The sequence below is a fragment of the Hakea prostrata genome, chromosome 11 (assembly GCF_041222555.1).
Source record: "Hakea prostrata isolate BN-2017 chromosome 11, UWA_Hpros_2, whole genome shotgun sequence".
NCBI classification, from domain to species: Eukaryota; Viridiplantae; Streptophyta; class Magnoliopsida; order Proteales; family Proteaceae; genus Hakea; species Hakea prostrata.
In genome coordinates, this window is record NC_142610.1 from 3,838,693 (window position 1) to 3,856,575 (window position 17,883).

Consider the following 17,883-nt stretch of genomic DNA (forward strand, 5'->3'; position numbering starts at 1 on the left):
TCTCACCATAATCCATAATTGACAAAGAGTCTATTATGGATTTTGGAGGTTTCTCTATTATTTTAAACAAAAATAAAATTGATAATAGATGCCAAATAATTTAAAATAATAAAAAATTCTCATAATTGAGAATGATAATCGATACCAAAAAGAGCCTCAGTTTGACAATAAGATTAAATCATTCTATTTTTAATTTTTAATTTTTATTTTATTTACTTTGCTTCCAGTTTCTTTTCACATCTTTTTTGCTGAGAGAAGAAAATTATATTAATACTTAATCACAGCTGCAGAAATGCAGAAATCATAGGGAACATTATCCCTCCAACCATATTACAACTAATTAAGCCTTTGAGGAAGTCCTACAATAAGCTAGAGTGGGCTTTGTTGGAGGCTATCTTATTGAAGTTGGGTTTTCTATGAGATGGTGGCTAGGGTTATGCAAATAGTCACATTTTCTTACAAGTTGTTGATCAATGGGTTGATTACTCATGCTATTCATCCATCTAGAGGCATTCGGCAAGGAGACCCTCTGCTCTCACTGGCAATATTCATCTTTTGTTGGCAAGACCTTAGTTGTCTCATTCACCAGGCTGAGTTCAGGATTTGGTTAGAGGTATTTGTGTCAAAGGGAGCCCTCCTTGCATCTCCAATTTACTTTTCGCTGTGATAGCCTTCTTTTCTCTAAGCTTCATTTGGAAAGGGTGTGTAATCTCTAAGGGCTTGCCTTTATATGTATTGTGAGGCAAGCGGATGGGCGGTAGACTTCTTTTGGGAAGAGGTGGATGGGAGACTCAGAATATTTCTTTGCTAGCTAAGATGGCTGCTCATTTATGGGAACAACTGACTCTCTTTGGGCTCGATTTATCAAGGCCATCTACTTTCCTCACTCTTCCCTTTTGGATTTTGTAGTAGGATTGCAATCCTCTTGGGCTTGGTAGAGTTTGTTGGTTGGTAGAGATGCTTTGAAGCCTTAGCTGATTTGGAATATTGAAACTGGTGAGGAGCATGTTCTGGTGTGGCATGATAAATGGATTCAAGGTTTATCACCCTCAATTATTTTAAAAGACTCTATCTAATTAATTTTGCTTGGGTCATGCACATTTACCGTCTAGTCGAGATTTCAAATTTGAGGTCAAAATTGAATCTTGACCATTGAATTTCAATGGTTGAGATCGAAATTTCGACAGAAATTCCGATCTGACGGCCGGCTTAACGGTAAATGTGCAGTACCCAAGCAAAGTCCCCACCTAATATGGAACCTATGTGTGTCGCATAACTTATTAACTAGCAAGCTCGGGGTTGGAAGAGAGAAGTAGTTGAACTGTTATTTTCTCTTGATGTAGCCGATGCAATCTGTAAGATGGCATTATCTCTTTTTCCTCAATCGGACTTTTTGTAGTAGAATGGATCAAAAAATGGCTCGATAACAGTTAAGGCAGTGTGTCAGTCTTTAACAGCTGATTCGGTAGCATCAACACCTCATCTACTTGCTTGGCTTAATTATCTTGCCGTTGTTATTAGGGATATTTTACATTTAGTTCTGCAGTTTACTAGGAATTTTACATTTAGTTCCGCATTTTACTAGGACACATAATTTCCTCGCAGATGCTCTAGCTAAGAAGGCCTAGTTAGTTGAGGGTCTGAAAAAAAAAACATGTAGCTAGGAAGATCCAAAGGTAGCTTCTCCTTTCTTTCGTTTTTTTTAATCATCATCATTTAAGATTCATTTGTATGTATCTCGACTATATCTTCTTCTTGTATTTTTGAATACGTAAACACCCATAAGCCACAGTTCAAAGTAGAATTTTGCCCCCGGCCTCGGGCGATGAGATGTTAGACTTTTGCATGCCTACTCCATAATCCTTTGTAATTCTTACGTCTATTAAATATAATAAAATTAAATAAAAAATAAAAAAAATAAAAATAAAAATAAGAAAACCTTAATTGGGTGTGGTGTAACCATTTTAGTTACTTGGTTAGGCATCTTTAGGCATCTTTGTTTAGTTGATTGAAATCAAAACCTTACTTAATATTCAAGTGGCGTTTCTTGTATGCTTGGCCTGCCAGCCATTATTGATCAAGTGTACTCAGACATACAAGCAAATCCCACTAAAGGTGCAGTTTTATTTTTACGGTACGTCAAGTGAAGATTGCTCATAAACAGTACTACATGCATGCATGGTTACGTGCATACTTTATTTTCTCATACCTACGTAGTTCTAGTTCTAGTCCTAGCTCTAGCTAGTCATCCCTTCCTTCCAAAGTTCTAGTTCCTGTAAACGTCAGACTCGTCATCTTCTCTGAAATCACCTTCTCTCTCATCTTCTCTCTCATCTTCTCTTCTACGCCCTCCTTCTCTCTCATCTTCTGTTCTGATCTTCATTGCACGAGACCCTCTGTGGGTATTAGTAGCCCAAATTGCAGGGCCGTAGAGAACAACGTTTCCATCCCTCTGAAGTATAAGAACAAAGTTACGACCCGATGGACCACCAGTGTTGCTAGCCCAGATTGGTGTGCTACCCCGATAGACCACAAGATTTCCATCGTTTTGCAATCTACAGTGGCAATTCCGGCCTAATCCGCCGGTGTTCGAAGCCCATACCGGAGCATTACCGTGGTAGAGGACCAGGTTGCAATCTTCCTGCATTATAAACTGATGGTTTAGATATCGGAGAGAGTCGCCAGTGTTGAGTCTTTCGTCGGTGTATAAGATATTGTTCTGAGCTGCTTGAGCAGCTGGGTTGTTGATGAGAAGACCAAGGAAGATGCAGAGAAGTGCAGAAATGGGTTTGATTGCAGTGGCAGCCATTCTTGGTTTGTATCTTTTGTATATGATCGATCGATGTGGGTGAGCACTGGGTTAGTCTTACTATCTCTATTTATAGTAGAATCAACCAAATTCTTGACAAAACGAAATCTTGTTTTGTAATGGCTATTAATGATATATGTCTTTTTACACAGAGTTCTCTTATGGGAATATAATTAATGTTTTTTTGTCCCTATTAGTTACATGTGTTGTGAATATTCAGGAGATAAAGACAGATAAACCCTAATGAGTGAACAGATGGAGATTATAACCATGCAGAATCATTAATTCCATGGTTCGTGATGTCAATGTTGTTTTCCCGCCAGTTGGTATTCATGCAATTGAAATGCACCTTGAAGTGAAGGTGTCTAGTGTATTCTTAGAACCACAAGGGTCTCACTGACACCTCAATCACAGAGAAACTACAATAGACATTCTAATTTATGTAGATGATATTATTATTACTTATAGTAATAGTCATACCTTGTCTGTTAATTTTCTTCTTAATCATAATTTCAGCTTTTACCATCAAGAATATAGGGGTTCAACTTCAGTAATGCGTATGATTACTTTCGAGGTCAAAATCTTGACCACTTATTTTGTATTTGTATTTTTTTTTGTTACAATTAGATATGGTTGAAAAAGTTAAAAATAAAAATAAAAATGAATAGCCAAGATTTCAACCTTGACCACTCATTCCATCTTTACCGTACGCAGCTTAATGCTACTCATTAATTGCAGAGCACTGTAGGGCTCTATATTACGCAACATTAACTCGTCATAATGTTCATTAATCATGCATTGCCTACTTGTTGATCATTGGACCGCTATTAAACAAACTCTGATCATTTGTTAGAGGTATGTAGATCATGGTTTCATGATTTCAAAGTATCACAAAATTCCATTGTCAGCAGCATTCTTTGATACTGATTGGCTATTACGATGAACAATCAATTAGCAGATTCACAATCTTTCATGGCAATGATTTGAAATCTTGAAGCTGTCCTATTGCTCGCTCTAGTAATTAATGATGCCGAATACAAGGTTCTTGCCCGTTGCCAACATCTACTTTTCTAACTCCTACGCTATCATGTGATATATACCGTTAGAGTTACATATCTCACAACTAATTCTCTCTTTTATGTTCGTAAGAAGCATGTCAAGATTGACTTTCACTTTGACATGAATAAGATTGCGTAAGGTGATTTGCGTGTTGGATTGATTCTAACAAGAGATCATGTGGTTGACATATTCACTAAGCCTCTCTCCCATCAACGGCTTGCAATACTTGTTTCCAATCTCAAGGTGACTCCATTCCTGTTTTGATTGAGGGGGTATTTTAGAGAGATCTTGCGAGGCTAGTGTAGCTAACATGGTGGTGTCTGTGGTGCTCAGCGTTAGATGGTCGCCACCTAGTCTTCATTTAATCTCAGCCACTTAAAACATGGTTGTTAGTTTCGAAAAAAACTGTGACGTATCATATATGAATCTGGATCACCTTCCTTATGCTAGCTCTTTTCTTTCTCTAAGAAACATTTATGTTGGCACTCTTTAGATTTGATATTTGAAATTTGACAAAATGGGATCTGTTAAGGATATTTTTGGCAATTCACAAACAACCCTGGCTGAACCAAGGGTAACCATATAATCACCAGCCATCAAGGGCACTTTTGGCAATATGAATGGACACCATAGGCAAAACCCTTGTCTCCAAAAGATAATCTGCCTTATCTCAAATACAGCTGAATGTTCTAAGTTCTATATAATCTCAAACATAGTTGGGTCTTTAGAGTTCTACATTATCTCAGGCACACAAGGATCTCCAATTCAGAGTTTCTACTTTATCTCAAACTCACAAGCATCATTATCAGGCACACAAGAATCTCCAAATTCAGAGGTTCTACTTTATCTCAAACTCACAAGCATCATTATCAAGCTCTGAGTGTTTGGTGCATGGCCTACCATTATATGATTTATTAAAATCATAATCATCATTATTGATAATTAAAATGGGCTCAGACACACATGCATATCCCATATCCCAAGAGGTACAGTTTTATTTTTATTGGTGCTTAAAGTGAAGGTTGCCCATCAAACAGTAGTACATGCTTGCATGGTTACAAACTTTATTTTCATGGTTGTACCTTACCGTACGTACACAGGGTTGTCACTACTAAAGAGCTAACTACATAGTACTAGCTAGTAGGGAACAGTTCGAGTTGGTCCCTTTCTTCTAACTGCTGCTAATCTCATTACCTTCTCTGTAATCTGATCTGAGATTAATTGGACGAGCCCCTCTTGGGGTGTTGCTAGACCACCGTAAAGGGCCGTAGATAACCACGTTGCCGTCCTTCTGAAGTACAAGAACAACTCTACCACCAAGCAGAGCAGGGTTCTTGGTGGTCCAGATTACACGATTACCCTGATAGACGCCAATGTTTCCAGAGTCGTGAACTCTACAGTGACAATTCCGGGCCAATCCGCCGGTATTACTAGCCCATACTGGTTCACTACCATGGTAGAGGACCAGGTTGCAATCTTCCTGCATTATAAACAGATCGTTTCCAAACCGGAGAGCCTCGCCAGTGTCGAGACCTTCTCCACCGTATAAGATATTCTCTTGTCTTGCCACACTACCTGCTGGGTTGTTGATGACAAGAGCAAGAAAGAGGCAGAGAAGAGCAGAAACAAGGATGGGTTGGATTGCAATGGCAGCCATGCTTACTTTGTATCTTTTGTGGGTAAGAAGTGGTTACTGTTATCATCTCTATTTATAGATAGATCAACCATTCTCGACAATAGGAATTTTGTTGTTTCATAATATTGGGAATTAATGGTGTATGTCCGTTTACACAGGGGCTTGTTATTTATGAACTAATGATAATTGTCCTTTTACACAGAGGCTCTTAATGGGATTAAACTTTATCATCTCTATTAATTTCCAAGTGTAGTGAGTATTCAGGAAATAAAGACAAACTGACTCCAATGAATGGAACAGGTGGAAACTCATGTAACTAGACTTGACAAAGGGTTGTCAATGCTGTTTAGCCACCACCTGGTGTTCATGCAACTCAGATGCTCTCTCCTGCAAAAGCGCACTTTGAAGGACAAGCCCCATTTTCTGACTACGTTATAAAGAAGGAGAATGAAAATTTCAAATCTTGTTTTCTATGCTGCTGCGTTTGAACTTAATTTGGTGAAAGATTAAGTTTTTTTTTTTTTTTTTTACTTTTTTTTTTTCTGTAAAGAGGAGTAAGTGAAAAGGATTACAGCCTATAATCTGTCTGCTGGCTGGTGAAAGATCAAGTTTTACATGGAAATAAGAATCACATAAAATTGACCATTGCTTTTTTTTTTTTAAAAAGGACCCCAGCGTTGAGAAAAGAGGTAGCTAGAGTCTATCTAAGCTTCTTCTTCTTACCAAACTAGTTAAGGTGTTTCAAAAACATTTTTATCATCCAAACGGCTAGAATTTTTTTAAGGGTCATGTGGCATCATTCACAACTTGCCAATGGATGGCCACTATTTTTGGTGCTGCAATAGTTAATATATTTCTTAGCATATGTAAATGTATCATTATTAACAATATAATGAAATTTACGATGTTTATACAATTAATGGGGTAAAAGATTTTACTCTAGGTCACCTCCCCATTCATTCCAATGTTTTCAGATGAGATTATAGATATAGATAATTTGATTATTCTAAAAATGCTAAAAAAAAAAACAACACACGCAAATACCCAATACAAAGACAAGAAACAGGAACTTTTATCATACAACCCCCTAGCGATATGGATTGAGTTTATTTTCTAATTGAGGCATTGCAACAAATGGTGTTGAGGTGTCGGCAGCCAAATTTTTTTTCCTGGGTAATAAAAGAACTTTATTGATTCAAATGAAACCCTTTAGGAATCTTACACATAAGGGATCAAAGAGCTGGACCCAAGATAAAAAAAGGGGGTGTGGGAATGTTGATACACAAACCAATCCTAGGATAATGCTGTAGATTTGGCAAGCTCTTCCACCGCAAAGTCCACCTCTCGGGGAACATGAGAGAATGTGCATTCAATGAAAGATTCAGCTAACTTGAGTATATCATTGATTAAGTGGGAGATTTTTCAACTACGGTGGGACGATGGATTGAGGATTGAGAGCAATAGCACTTGGTTGTCACTTTCCACGCAGACATGAGAGAGCTTATAATCAATTGCAAGGGAGAGGCTTCTTTGAATGGCTTGTGCTTCTGAAATAAGGAAGTCTTGACATCTCGTTCCTTGGCCAAAAGCAAAAACCACTTGATGGTTATGGTCTCGTGCTACCCCTCTGATCCTAGATCAATGTGAACCAAAGCAAGAGGATCCATCCACATTGAGTTTGATGTATCTTGGCATCGGGGGTTCCCACCTTATGAGCCTTGATGTTTCTTGTACTGGGGTTTGAGAGAAGGGAGGGGAGAATTCAATGATAGCTTGTTGTAGTCTCTGTAGGGCATCTTGTGACCTCGGTACTTGAGTCGAGTGGGTGATGAGATTATAGTAGTCCCAAAGAGTCCATAGTGCGATGAGGGTGTGTATGGCTTGTTGGTTGTGTGAGGATGATGGGGTAAACTTGGAGACAAGGGCCTGAACTTGAGGACAGAAAGGTTGTGATGGGTCCACCTGGTGAAGTTGTAGGGTAAGCCATAACTGAAGGGTAAAGGGCAAGATGTAAAGAGGTGTTGCACAGAAGCATTGGGGTGACATAGGTGATGCACTGGGGGGGGGGGGGGTAATAGGTGATTTGCCATTGATAGCCTTGGATAAGAAAAAGAGAATCCAAGGTGGGAGAGGGAGATGCCATAGCCATACCTAGTTGAAAGTGGGTGTTGGGGTAGGGATGTTAGGGGGAGCTAATGCCAGTCGATAAGCCAAACTCACAGGTGAATATACTGTTGAATGAAGCTTCCAAATGAGATGATCCATTGTAAGAAGCAATGGAAGGGGAAAACTAAGGATCTTTGTTGCCACTTTAGGAGGCCACCAATCAAGCACATTTTCCCAATCCCAGGATGTGGTCGCTGAATTAATGAATTAGGACACTTTGATGGGCAAGTGAGTGGCTGAATAACATCCTATGTCATAGGGGAGGTTAGGGACCCACTTGACTTTACCTAACTTCCCTGACAGACCCAAGATATCTTGTATGATTGAGGGGGAGTGACTAACAACCCAAAGAAGTACGGTGCTATGACTTAAAGCATGTCTACCATAGAGACTAGCATTCATAGAGTTAGAATCATATTTGCATCATATGTTCCATATCACATTGTATTATGTTATGTTTTGTTTATGTATGATTTTAATTGTGGAATAACTACTTTGCTGAGTTCTTCGAACTCATTCATTTTGTACAAATGTTTTTAGATTATCCTACAGGTACCGAAGATTATGATGGCACCCCCATCAAGACAGACTTTGATCCCGCATACTACCCTCCGGGTGGTATCTTCCGTGAAGATCAGAGTGTTAGTGCCGAGGAGGATTACAACTCGTACTAGGGTTAGCCCCACGATAGTGCGGGAGCGGCAGAGTTGGGCTTTCTTCATCCACACCATTGAGGAGACCATCATTAGGACAAAAGAAACCCTAGCCTAGAGCCCCATTTCCCTGGTCTATTTATGGAACCATTGGACATGTAATTAAATTGTTATGGATTTTCGATCTTTTGATACTTGAACTTGTAATTAACTTAATCATACTTCATTTCCGCTGCTCTGAGAGGGTGATCATCATATATTCTCTCACCTTTATGATCACATTTATACTTTGACATTATTTGCTTTTCCGCACTCTGATTTATTGAATCTTATCTTATTCTTTTTTTTTTTGGTAGAGAATCTTATCTTATTCATGATATTTAGTATTAGTTGCTTTTACCTTGATTATTATTGTTCATGATTATGTTATCATGTATGTGGGAGGCATGGTCTCTCGATTCTTGATCCTTGGACTGTGGATCACATTCTCGGGTATGCCAGATGAGGTACCGGCTGGGTGGATGTGACACCCTATTTGAAGGAATAGGCTCTGACGTAAGAGATTCATTGCTTTAATCAATGACTTCTAGCCCCCACGAAGCCGTTGGGGATGCCGAAGTTTCTAAAAATGTACAATGCTTGAAATACTTGTTTCGTCAATCGTCCCCCATAAGGAGCCCATAGGGTTAAGGAGTTCCCATACCTTCGAAGTCAGATGAGCAAGGTTAAAAGTGGCGGATTTTCTAAAGTTGAGACCGCTTTCTATGGTAGAGCTACAAATAGTGTCCCATGAGATTGTGTGGATATGTTGTTGAGTACCATCTGCCCAAAAGATGTCTCGAGAAAGCTTGTTAAGTGTCCATCATAACAGCCATGTGTTGTTGGCCAAGATTGGACGATTCTATTCAGAGATGATGAGAATGTTGCCATTATTGTTCATGTGGAACACATTGATGTGCATGCAAAATGCACAAGGAATCAGGGATAACAGGAGTTAGAGTTTCGTTTGACAATCAAATTAATTAGTGGGGGTGTATATTAATATTATTTGAATTACAATTTGAATACTTGAATTTGAATTACAACTTGTTTAAAATAAAACTCTACATAACTCATATTCTTCTTGATTGGTTGGATATAAGATCAACTGAGGATATAGTTAGTTATGATAGATTTCAATTTGAATTTGACTTTAAAACTTTAAACTTTTACAGCGGAAAGAGGAATTTAGTAGGTTTTATTCACAAAAAGATGTAAATAAGAAAAAGACAGAAAAACCATCGTCATGGTTGAAGACAGATATAATTTCTTGTTAATTTATACTAAGAGCATTTGCAAAGGGTTTCTTCCATGAGCATCACTACATGGTTACAGACTTTTATTATACCGGACGTACGTAGTAGTTCTTTCTAACTGGTGCTGACGTTGAGTTTTAGGTCATCTAAGCCGATTTTCCTTAGCAAAGTGGTTGCACTGGAGTGAATTAAGGTGCCGGAGGTGTCAGTAGCCCAGATTGCACCGCCGTAGATAACCACGTTGCCGTCCTTCTGAACTGTAAGAACATAGTAACCCTCGTCACGGTTGGTGTTGCTGGACCAAAGTGGGGAATTATCACTGTAAACAACAATGGCAAATTCCGCCTGATCCTCCAGTATTAGAGGCCCATATGGGGGAACCACTACGGTAGAGGACCAAGTTACAGTCTTTTTGCATTATAAAGAGATGGTTAGCGAACGATAGAGAATTGCCAGCATTGAGAGCTTCGTTGCTGTATAAGATGTTCTCAGAATCACAAACTGCTGGGTTGTTGATGAGGAGGGCAAAAAGGAAGTATTAGAGGAGAACATAAATAATGGTGGGTTGCATGGATGGCAATGGAAGCCATGATTGTATCTCAGTGAAGTGATGTACGAGCAAGGTTATAGTTATCATCACTATTTAATTATGCAACCCTAAGAATTTGCCTCTCACACCCTGTGCCATTGAGTAGTTAAGAAACGCTTAAATAATTGATTAGAGAGGGAGAGAAAGAATAGTCTTTTCTAAGTTTGTGAAAATTCCCAACTTGAACATCTCCACCTAGAGCCTACTTCTTTTATCATTACCAACAAATACCCTCATTAGCGGAAAGCTATGGACAAAGAATTCACTGCTTTATTGAAGAATGAAACTTGGTCTTTAGTTCTGCCATCTGCCTCTCACAATGTTATTGGTTGCAAATGGGTTTTTTGGATCAAACACAAGGCAGATGGCTCCATTTGACGGTATAAAGCCCACATGGTGGCAAAAGGGTTCAATCAACTGGAGGGGTAGACTACCATGAAACCTTTAGTTTGTGGTAAAACCTACCATTATTTGGCAGATTTTAGCCCTCTCAGTCTCTTGTTGTTGGCCTATTAGACAACTGGATATTCAGAATGCCTTTCTTCATGGTTTTTTGAATGAAACAATCTATATGAAGCAACCTCTTGGCTTTGTGCAGGGCTACACATCATCATGATTATGTATGCAAACTTCGGCACTCTATTTATGGTTTAAAGCAAGCCCTAAGAGCTTGGTTTGATAGGCTTAGCTCTTATCTTCTTGAGTATGGTTTTGTTGGGTCCAAGATTGATACATCACTGTTTATCTTTCAAAGTCCTCATGGCATTATTTTTATGTTGATGATATTATCCTTACTGGTAGTTCTGACAGTCTCTTGGCTTAGTTTCTCAGGGATCTTGGCTTTGTTTTTGCATTAAAGGATTTGGGTCATCTTCATTACTTTTGGGCATGTCTGTTACTCGATCTTCTATTGGTCTACATTTGTCTTGAAGTCAGTATATTCAAAATCTTCTCAAGTGGGAAAATATGACTGGTTACGAACTGCTATCTACACCGGTTTCCACTACTAATAAGTTAAGCAAGTTTACATGGGAATTAATGGCTGATCCCACGATGTATCGCAGTATCGTTAGTGCCCTTCAATATGCGACCACAACTAGGCTTGATATCTGAATAAAATATGTCAGTTTATGCACTCTTCTACAATTGATCATTGGTCTGCTGTTAAACAGATTCTTTGCTACTTAAAAGGAACATCCTTACAAGGACTTATTGTACATCGTGACTCTCCACTTAGTTTATCTGTTTTTTTGGCCCCCCCCCCCAAAAAATGGCTGAGCCAAGAAAATTGTTAAAAATGACAGTAACAAGGAAAAAAAAAAGAAAAAAATCCCTCATCTGACTGAATGATAACATTAACTATTGACACAGATGAGATAAGCCCTATCCATAATGGAGAAAGAGTTCATTATGAATTTTGAAGTTTTTCTATTATTTTAAATAAAAATAAAATTCAAGAAAAAATTTAAAATGGAAATGTCATATTGAGGTCTTGATACCAAAAAGAGCCTTAGTTTACTTTACTTGATATTCAGTTTAATATTTTAATATTTTAAAGATTTAGAGATGAGAGAGAGAGAGAGAGAGAGAGAGAGAGAGAGAGAGAGAGAGAGAGAGAGAGAGATTGAAGGTAGTGTGTGGTGGCTCGGCTGATAGATCTTGTGAGCTGTTTGATTGTCAACTGGGCGTTTTATCTCCTAATCTACAAGCCCAAACCACAACGCTAAAGCCATACAGCTGCACAAGCCGATCGATTTTCATGAGAGTGTCGTTTACCATTTTTGCCTGATCGCATGGACCCTGCGCTAATCATAAGAACAAACCATCACTCTTATTTGTATTTTGATCCACCAACCAAAATTTTTATTTTGGTGCACCATTTTACTTTTGTGATTTTTCATAGAACAAAAATCACTTATCACTTATCTTACCTTCGTCGACCCATCACCATCATCTTTATTGTTCACGCAGCTAGCTATATGCCTGGTCCTCCCTTTATTAGGGTATTAGTTATGTGTCTAATGGTGTCCTAAATTGATGTATGAACATTAAACCTGTTGCATCAGTTTTGAATCATTTGAAGAAGTGGTGCAGTACCTAACAGTTTCTGGATTAAATCATGATTATACAAAGAACTCAGAGTTTATTCATGGAATTGAAAGATCGATGAGAATGGAAACAATGCATGAGTTTCAGTCCCAAAAGGCAAAAAACATGGCTGGCCTACACTACAGCCCACCTCACAAGTCACAACACTGTTGGCTCTCCTTTCTCTCTCACCCCCAACCTTACATGTGTTCTACTATTCATTACTTTGAGCCATGTGTGAAGAAAAGAACGAACAGTCTTTAATGACTCTATTCTGGGCCAGGGACACAAAATTCTAGAGAAATGAGAGATTGAGAGAGACGCAGAGGTCAAAGATTGTACTGGAGACGATTAATGTCATCCATGCGGAAATTCAGGAACAGATAATGCTCAATAGTATCCGTATCCTCCATGTATAGCAGCCAAATGACAAGCTTTTCTTCTTCATTCTTGTTGGGAAGCTAAAATTGGCTTTCAACTGATGATGCATTGGAGATGAATACGGACGGAAAAGTCTCTTTTTATGTATGGGAAAATGAAAAAAAGACCACATCAAAATAAACTACATACATATGTAATATGGTATATTTGCCTTCAGCTCCAATTCTCTGGTGTAATAATGTGGGGGTCACCTATGTCACTATCAATTCTGTCTTCTATGTAAGAACCAAACATTTTGAGGTGATCTTTCATTTGATTAGTGATAAGGTTGCCAAGGGGGACCTCTAGGTTCAATTTCTCTCCACCGAAGACTAGCTTGCTAACATCTTCACTAAGCTTCTCTCCCATCAATGGTTCAACATCTTGATGTCCAACCCTCAAGGTCTCATCTTCTCCCTTGAGTTTGAGGGGGCGTGTTAAGGATAATTTTGGTTTTCGCAATCTAAGGACAAAACAATAAAACCACAGGCAACCCTAGCCGAATCTAGGGTTGCCCTAGCCGCCACTGCTCCATACGTGCAAGGTTTCAAATACTCCACTCAAACTCAACTTCCTCCTCCATGCATGTAAGGTTTTAAGAATCAGACTCAAACTCAACTACTTAAGAGACTTCAACAGATTACATCTTATCCACAAGTGGATCAGACTCGGAGTTGTACACATGGAACATAGTTCAAACACAAATAGATAACTTGTGTAATCCAAACTCTAGAGTAAGACTCCAAAATTAATGTTGCACATAACTCTTGTAACTATAAATATGTAATATGCACTACCTCAATATCTTATTTCCTATCTTGGATTTAATTAAAGAATGAAAAAGAGGAAAAAGAATTATATTCAGAAAGAAAAAGAGGAAAAATCCCGTTTTTGAATGCCTCTGTCCAGTTTTGATCAAACCCTTCATCTAACGGTCATCCGATGTCCGATCGTGCTGATTTTTGGAGGAGAGCTTCATGACTACTTAAACCTCAAATCCAACGGTGGAATTATGCATCTGATCTCTCTAAGTCAGCGCGATTAGTATGTCAAAACCCTAATTGGCTGAGTCAGATAGAAACCCTGAGTTTTATTCAAATTCAGCCGTGCTTCATATCTCATGTAAACTCTATAAAGGAGAGCATACTCTATCAAAGGAGAAGGGGTTCTAGAGCTTAGTAGAAGCATTCTTTCTTCTCTCTTCAGTTTATTTAGGCTTTCTTTAGTTTTCTTTGCTTGCATTTGTGAGATTTTAATTTCTAGATTGAATGTTTAGGTTTAATTTAATTTTTTATTTAATGCAATTCAAGTTCAAGTTCAAGTTTTTAGATTCGTTTTTCTTTGGGTCTAGCAATTTCAGATTTAGATCATTCTAGATCTAGATCAGGTTGTTAAGGTTGGTTGAGATTCGAATCGTTTGTTCAATTCGCAAGTAAGTAACCTTCTTTATTAATCTTCTCTTCTCCCTCCATTCCCGCTTCTATCTACCCCTCCACATTCTTAATTTAGGATTTACTTTTAGCATTATTTATTGTTCTCCCTTCCCCTAAATCCTTGATCAGAGATGCCTACAATCGTGCCTCTCTTTGGTTAAGGCTTCATTTTCTTTTTATTGCTTTGTTATTTACTTTCTGCACTGTTTTTTTTCTTCTTTATATCCGTTCCCCCGATTGGTGGACTGTAAGCTACGACAAAAGGTCCACGGTCAAAGTCATTATTATTATACTCCCCTTCCCTTGATCCAGAGCTGACACTAGGATCACTTCCGTTTTCCTTTTATTTTTATTGTTCGCATTTTTTTCCTGTCTTTTATTTATGCATTGATTGTGTTTAATTTATTTTTTGTTTTAATTCGATTGCATTAGATGTATGGATTAGGATCATTTAGTTTAGTTAATTAGTTAACAAAAATTGAATCATTCCACTCTCGCATTACTATTAAGAAGTTTAATTCTACGTGGTATATCTCCTTGAGATCGACCCGTTGGCTACACGATACCGTGTGCTTGCGGTTTCTTTTAATTTTTACAAACACTTTCTTTTCTCTAAGCTTCATTTGGAGAGGGTGTGTAATCTCAAGGCTTGCCTTGATATGTATTGTAAGGCAAGTGGACGGGCAGGACTTCTTTTGGGAAGAGGTGGATGGGAGACTCAAAATATTGCTTTGCTAGCTAAGATGGTTGCTCATTTATGGCGACAACCTGACTCTCTATGGGCTCGATTTATCAAGGCCATCTACTTTCCTCACTCCTCTTTATGGCAAATCAGGTTTGGAAGAGAGAAGTAATTGAACTGTTATTTTCTCTTGATGTAGCCGATGCTACCTTTAAGATGCCATAGTCTCTTTTTCCTCAATCTGACTTTTGTAGCAGAATAGATAAAAAAATGGCTTGTTAACAGTTAAGGTGGTGTGTCAGTCTGATTCGGTGGCATCAACACCTCGTCTATTTGCTTGACTTAATTATCTTATCGTTGTTATTAGGGATATTTTACATTTGGCTCCGCATTTTACTAGGACACATAATTTCCTCGTGAATGTTTTAGCCAAAAAGGCCTAGTTAGTTGAGGGTCTAATTAACTGTTTGGTCGCTTTCTACTCCCTGACTCACTTTCGTAGCTTTATTTACTCAACAAATGACTTTTCTACTCCCCCTCCAAAAAAACAACCATATATATAAATTACTAAGCGTCAGACAATACCTAGCCTAGGCATAAAACCAGTCCTAAAGCAAAAAGTTCAGAAATGGCCAAAACTATATACAATGTCTATAGGAGAGGTAGCTAGGTAGATTCAAAGGTGAAGCTCTCTCTTTTTTGAGGTTTGGGCAACAGATGAAGAATCCCTCGCTCGCTCTTGACAGCCAATTTCCTTGATGAGAGAAGAGAAAAGGTGAGCGTGATCTACACCCAACAGTAGACAATTTCCTTTCATATTGAAATATCAATAAAATTATACGTAAATATATCATTCCGTAAAATCAAAATAAGATGCATTTGCATTCACGTTATTTGTAATTTGGAATACTATATATAATTTGCACATTGGAGACTCTAGCTCTAAGTAAGTCCAAATTGAACTTTGTATGACACTACCAATATTCTTAGAGGAAACATAATCTTATAGAAGAGTTGGGTGATGTTGAAACACTTAAGATATAATCAAAACGCAGCAGCGTTAATGGAGGTGAAATGCACAAAACCAAAATGGGTGAGAGAGAGGTGAAATGCAGAAAACCCCTATGTCAACGCATAGAACTTACTACCGTGTTTCTTGTTATTTCAAATTGGAGAAGCACAAGTGCCCTTATAAAGATGCCTAAGAGTGTTTCACATTGTTGCAACTCTGGTTTTGAATTTTGAATTTAAACAGCTTTGGATAAGAACCACCATTACTGAAGGAGTCCAACTACTGCTAGATAGAACTCGGATCACCATGTTGGATAAATCATAGGAAGACTTCCTGGAGTCTGTCTTAAATCTTAACTACAATGTAACGTGTTGTAATTTTTCTGTTTTCCTTTTTTTTTTTTTTTTTTTCTAGAATCCTTTGTAATTCTTACGTCTATTAAGATATAAGAAATTGATTGTTTCGATTGACAGATGAACCTTAAATAAAAAAATAAAAAAAAAATAAAAAAACCTTAATTGGGTGTGGTGTAACCATTTTAGTTACTTGGTTAGGCATCTTTGTTTAGTTGATTGAAATCAAAACCCTTACTTAATATTCAAGTGTGGCGTTTCTTGTATGCATGGCCTGCCATTATTGATCAAGTGTACTCAGACATACGAGCAAATCCCACTAAAGGTGCAGTTTTATTTTTACGGTACGTCAAGTGAAGATTGCTCATAAACAGTACTACATGCATGCATGGTTACGTGCATACTTTATTTTCTCATACCTACGTAGTTCTAGTTCTAGTCCTAGCTCTAGCTAGTCATCCCTTCCTTCCAAAAGTTCTAGTTCCTGTAAACGTCAGACTCGTCATCTTCTCTGAAATCACCTTCTCTCTCATCTTCTCTTCTACGCCCTCCTTCTCTCTCATCTTCTGTTCTGATCTTCATTCCACGAGGCCGTCTCTCGGTATGAGTAGCCCAAATTGCAGGGCCGTAGAGAACCACGTTTCCATCCCTCTGAAGTATAAGAACAAAGTTACGACCCGATGGACCACCAGTGTTGCTAGCCCAGATTGGTGTGGTACCCCGATAGACCACAAGATTTCCATCGTTTTGCAATCTACAGTGGCAATTCCGGCCTAAACCGCCTGTGTTCGAAGCCCATACCGGAGCATTACCGTGGTAGAGGACCAGGTTGCAATCTTCCTGCATTATAAACTGATGGTTTAGATATCGGAGAGAGTCGCCAGTGTTGAGTCTTTCGTCGGTGTATAAGATATTGTTCTGAGCTGCTTGAGCAGCTGGGTTGTTGATGAGAAGACCAAGGAAGATGCAGAGAAGTGCAGAAATGGGTTTGATTGCAGTGGCAGCCATTCTTGGTTTGTATCTTTTGTATATGATCGATCGATGTGGGTGAGCACTGGGTTAGTCTTACTATCTCTATTTATAGAAAATCAACCAAATTCTTGACAAAACGAAATCTTGTTTTGTAATGGCTATTAATGATATATGTCTTTTTACACAGAGTTCTCTTATGGGAATATAATTAATGTTTTTTTTATCCCTATTAGTTACATGTGTTGTGAATATTCAGGAGATAAAGACAGATAAACCCTAATGAGTGAACAGATGGAGATTATAACCATGCAGAATCATTAATTCCATGGTTCGTGATGTCAATGTTGTTTTCCCGCCAGTTGGTATTCATGCAATTGAAATGCCCCTTGAAGTGAAGGTGTCTAGTGTATTCTTAGAACCACAAGGGTCTCACTGACACCTCAATCAACAGAGAATGTAGATGATATTATTATTACTCATAGTAATAGTAATACCTTGTCTTTTAATTTTCTTCTTAATCATGATTTCAGCTTTTACCATCAAGAATATAGGGGTTCAACTTCAGTACTGGTCAAAATCTGAGCACTCATTTTGTATTTTTTTTTTTTTTTTTTGTTACAGTTAGATATGGTTAAAAAAGTTAAAAATAAAAATAAAAATGAATAGCCAAGATTTCAACCTTGACCACTTATTCCATCTTTACCATTCGCAGCTTA

At 38.1% G+C, this 17,883-nt stretch overlaps 1 protein-coding gene and 2 pseudogenes across 1 annotated transcript; all 3 read right to left on the reverse strand.

The window, feature by feature from the left end:
• Window positions 1–2,266: 2,266 nt before the first annotated feature.
• Window positions 2,267–2,809, reverse strand: LOC148999630 (mannose-specific lectin-like). Its single transcript, XM_089140318.1, has one exon. It carries the CDS (start codon window positions 2,807–2,809, stop codon window positions 2,267–2,269), a length of 543 nt encoding a protein of 180 aa, XP_088996444.1.
• A 2,230-nt stretch (window positions 2,810–5,039) lies between these two features.
• Window positions 5,040–5,525, reverse strand: LOC148999631 (mannose-specific lectin pseudogene; annotated as a pseudogene).
• Window positions 5,526–16,672: 11,147 nt separating this feature from the next.
• Window positions 16,673–17,203, reverse strand: LOC148999632 (mannose-specific lectin pseudogene; annotated as a pseudogene).
• Window positions 17,204–17,883: the final 680 nt, after the last annotated feature.

What these genes read in the sequence shown, in the direction of transcription:
- LOC148999630 (XM_089140318.1), bottom strand. Translation starts at nt 2,809, where the DNA reads ATGGCTGCCACTGCAATCAAACCCATTTCTGCACTTCTCTGCATCTTC.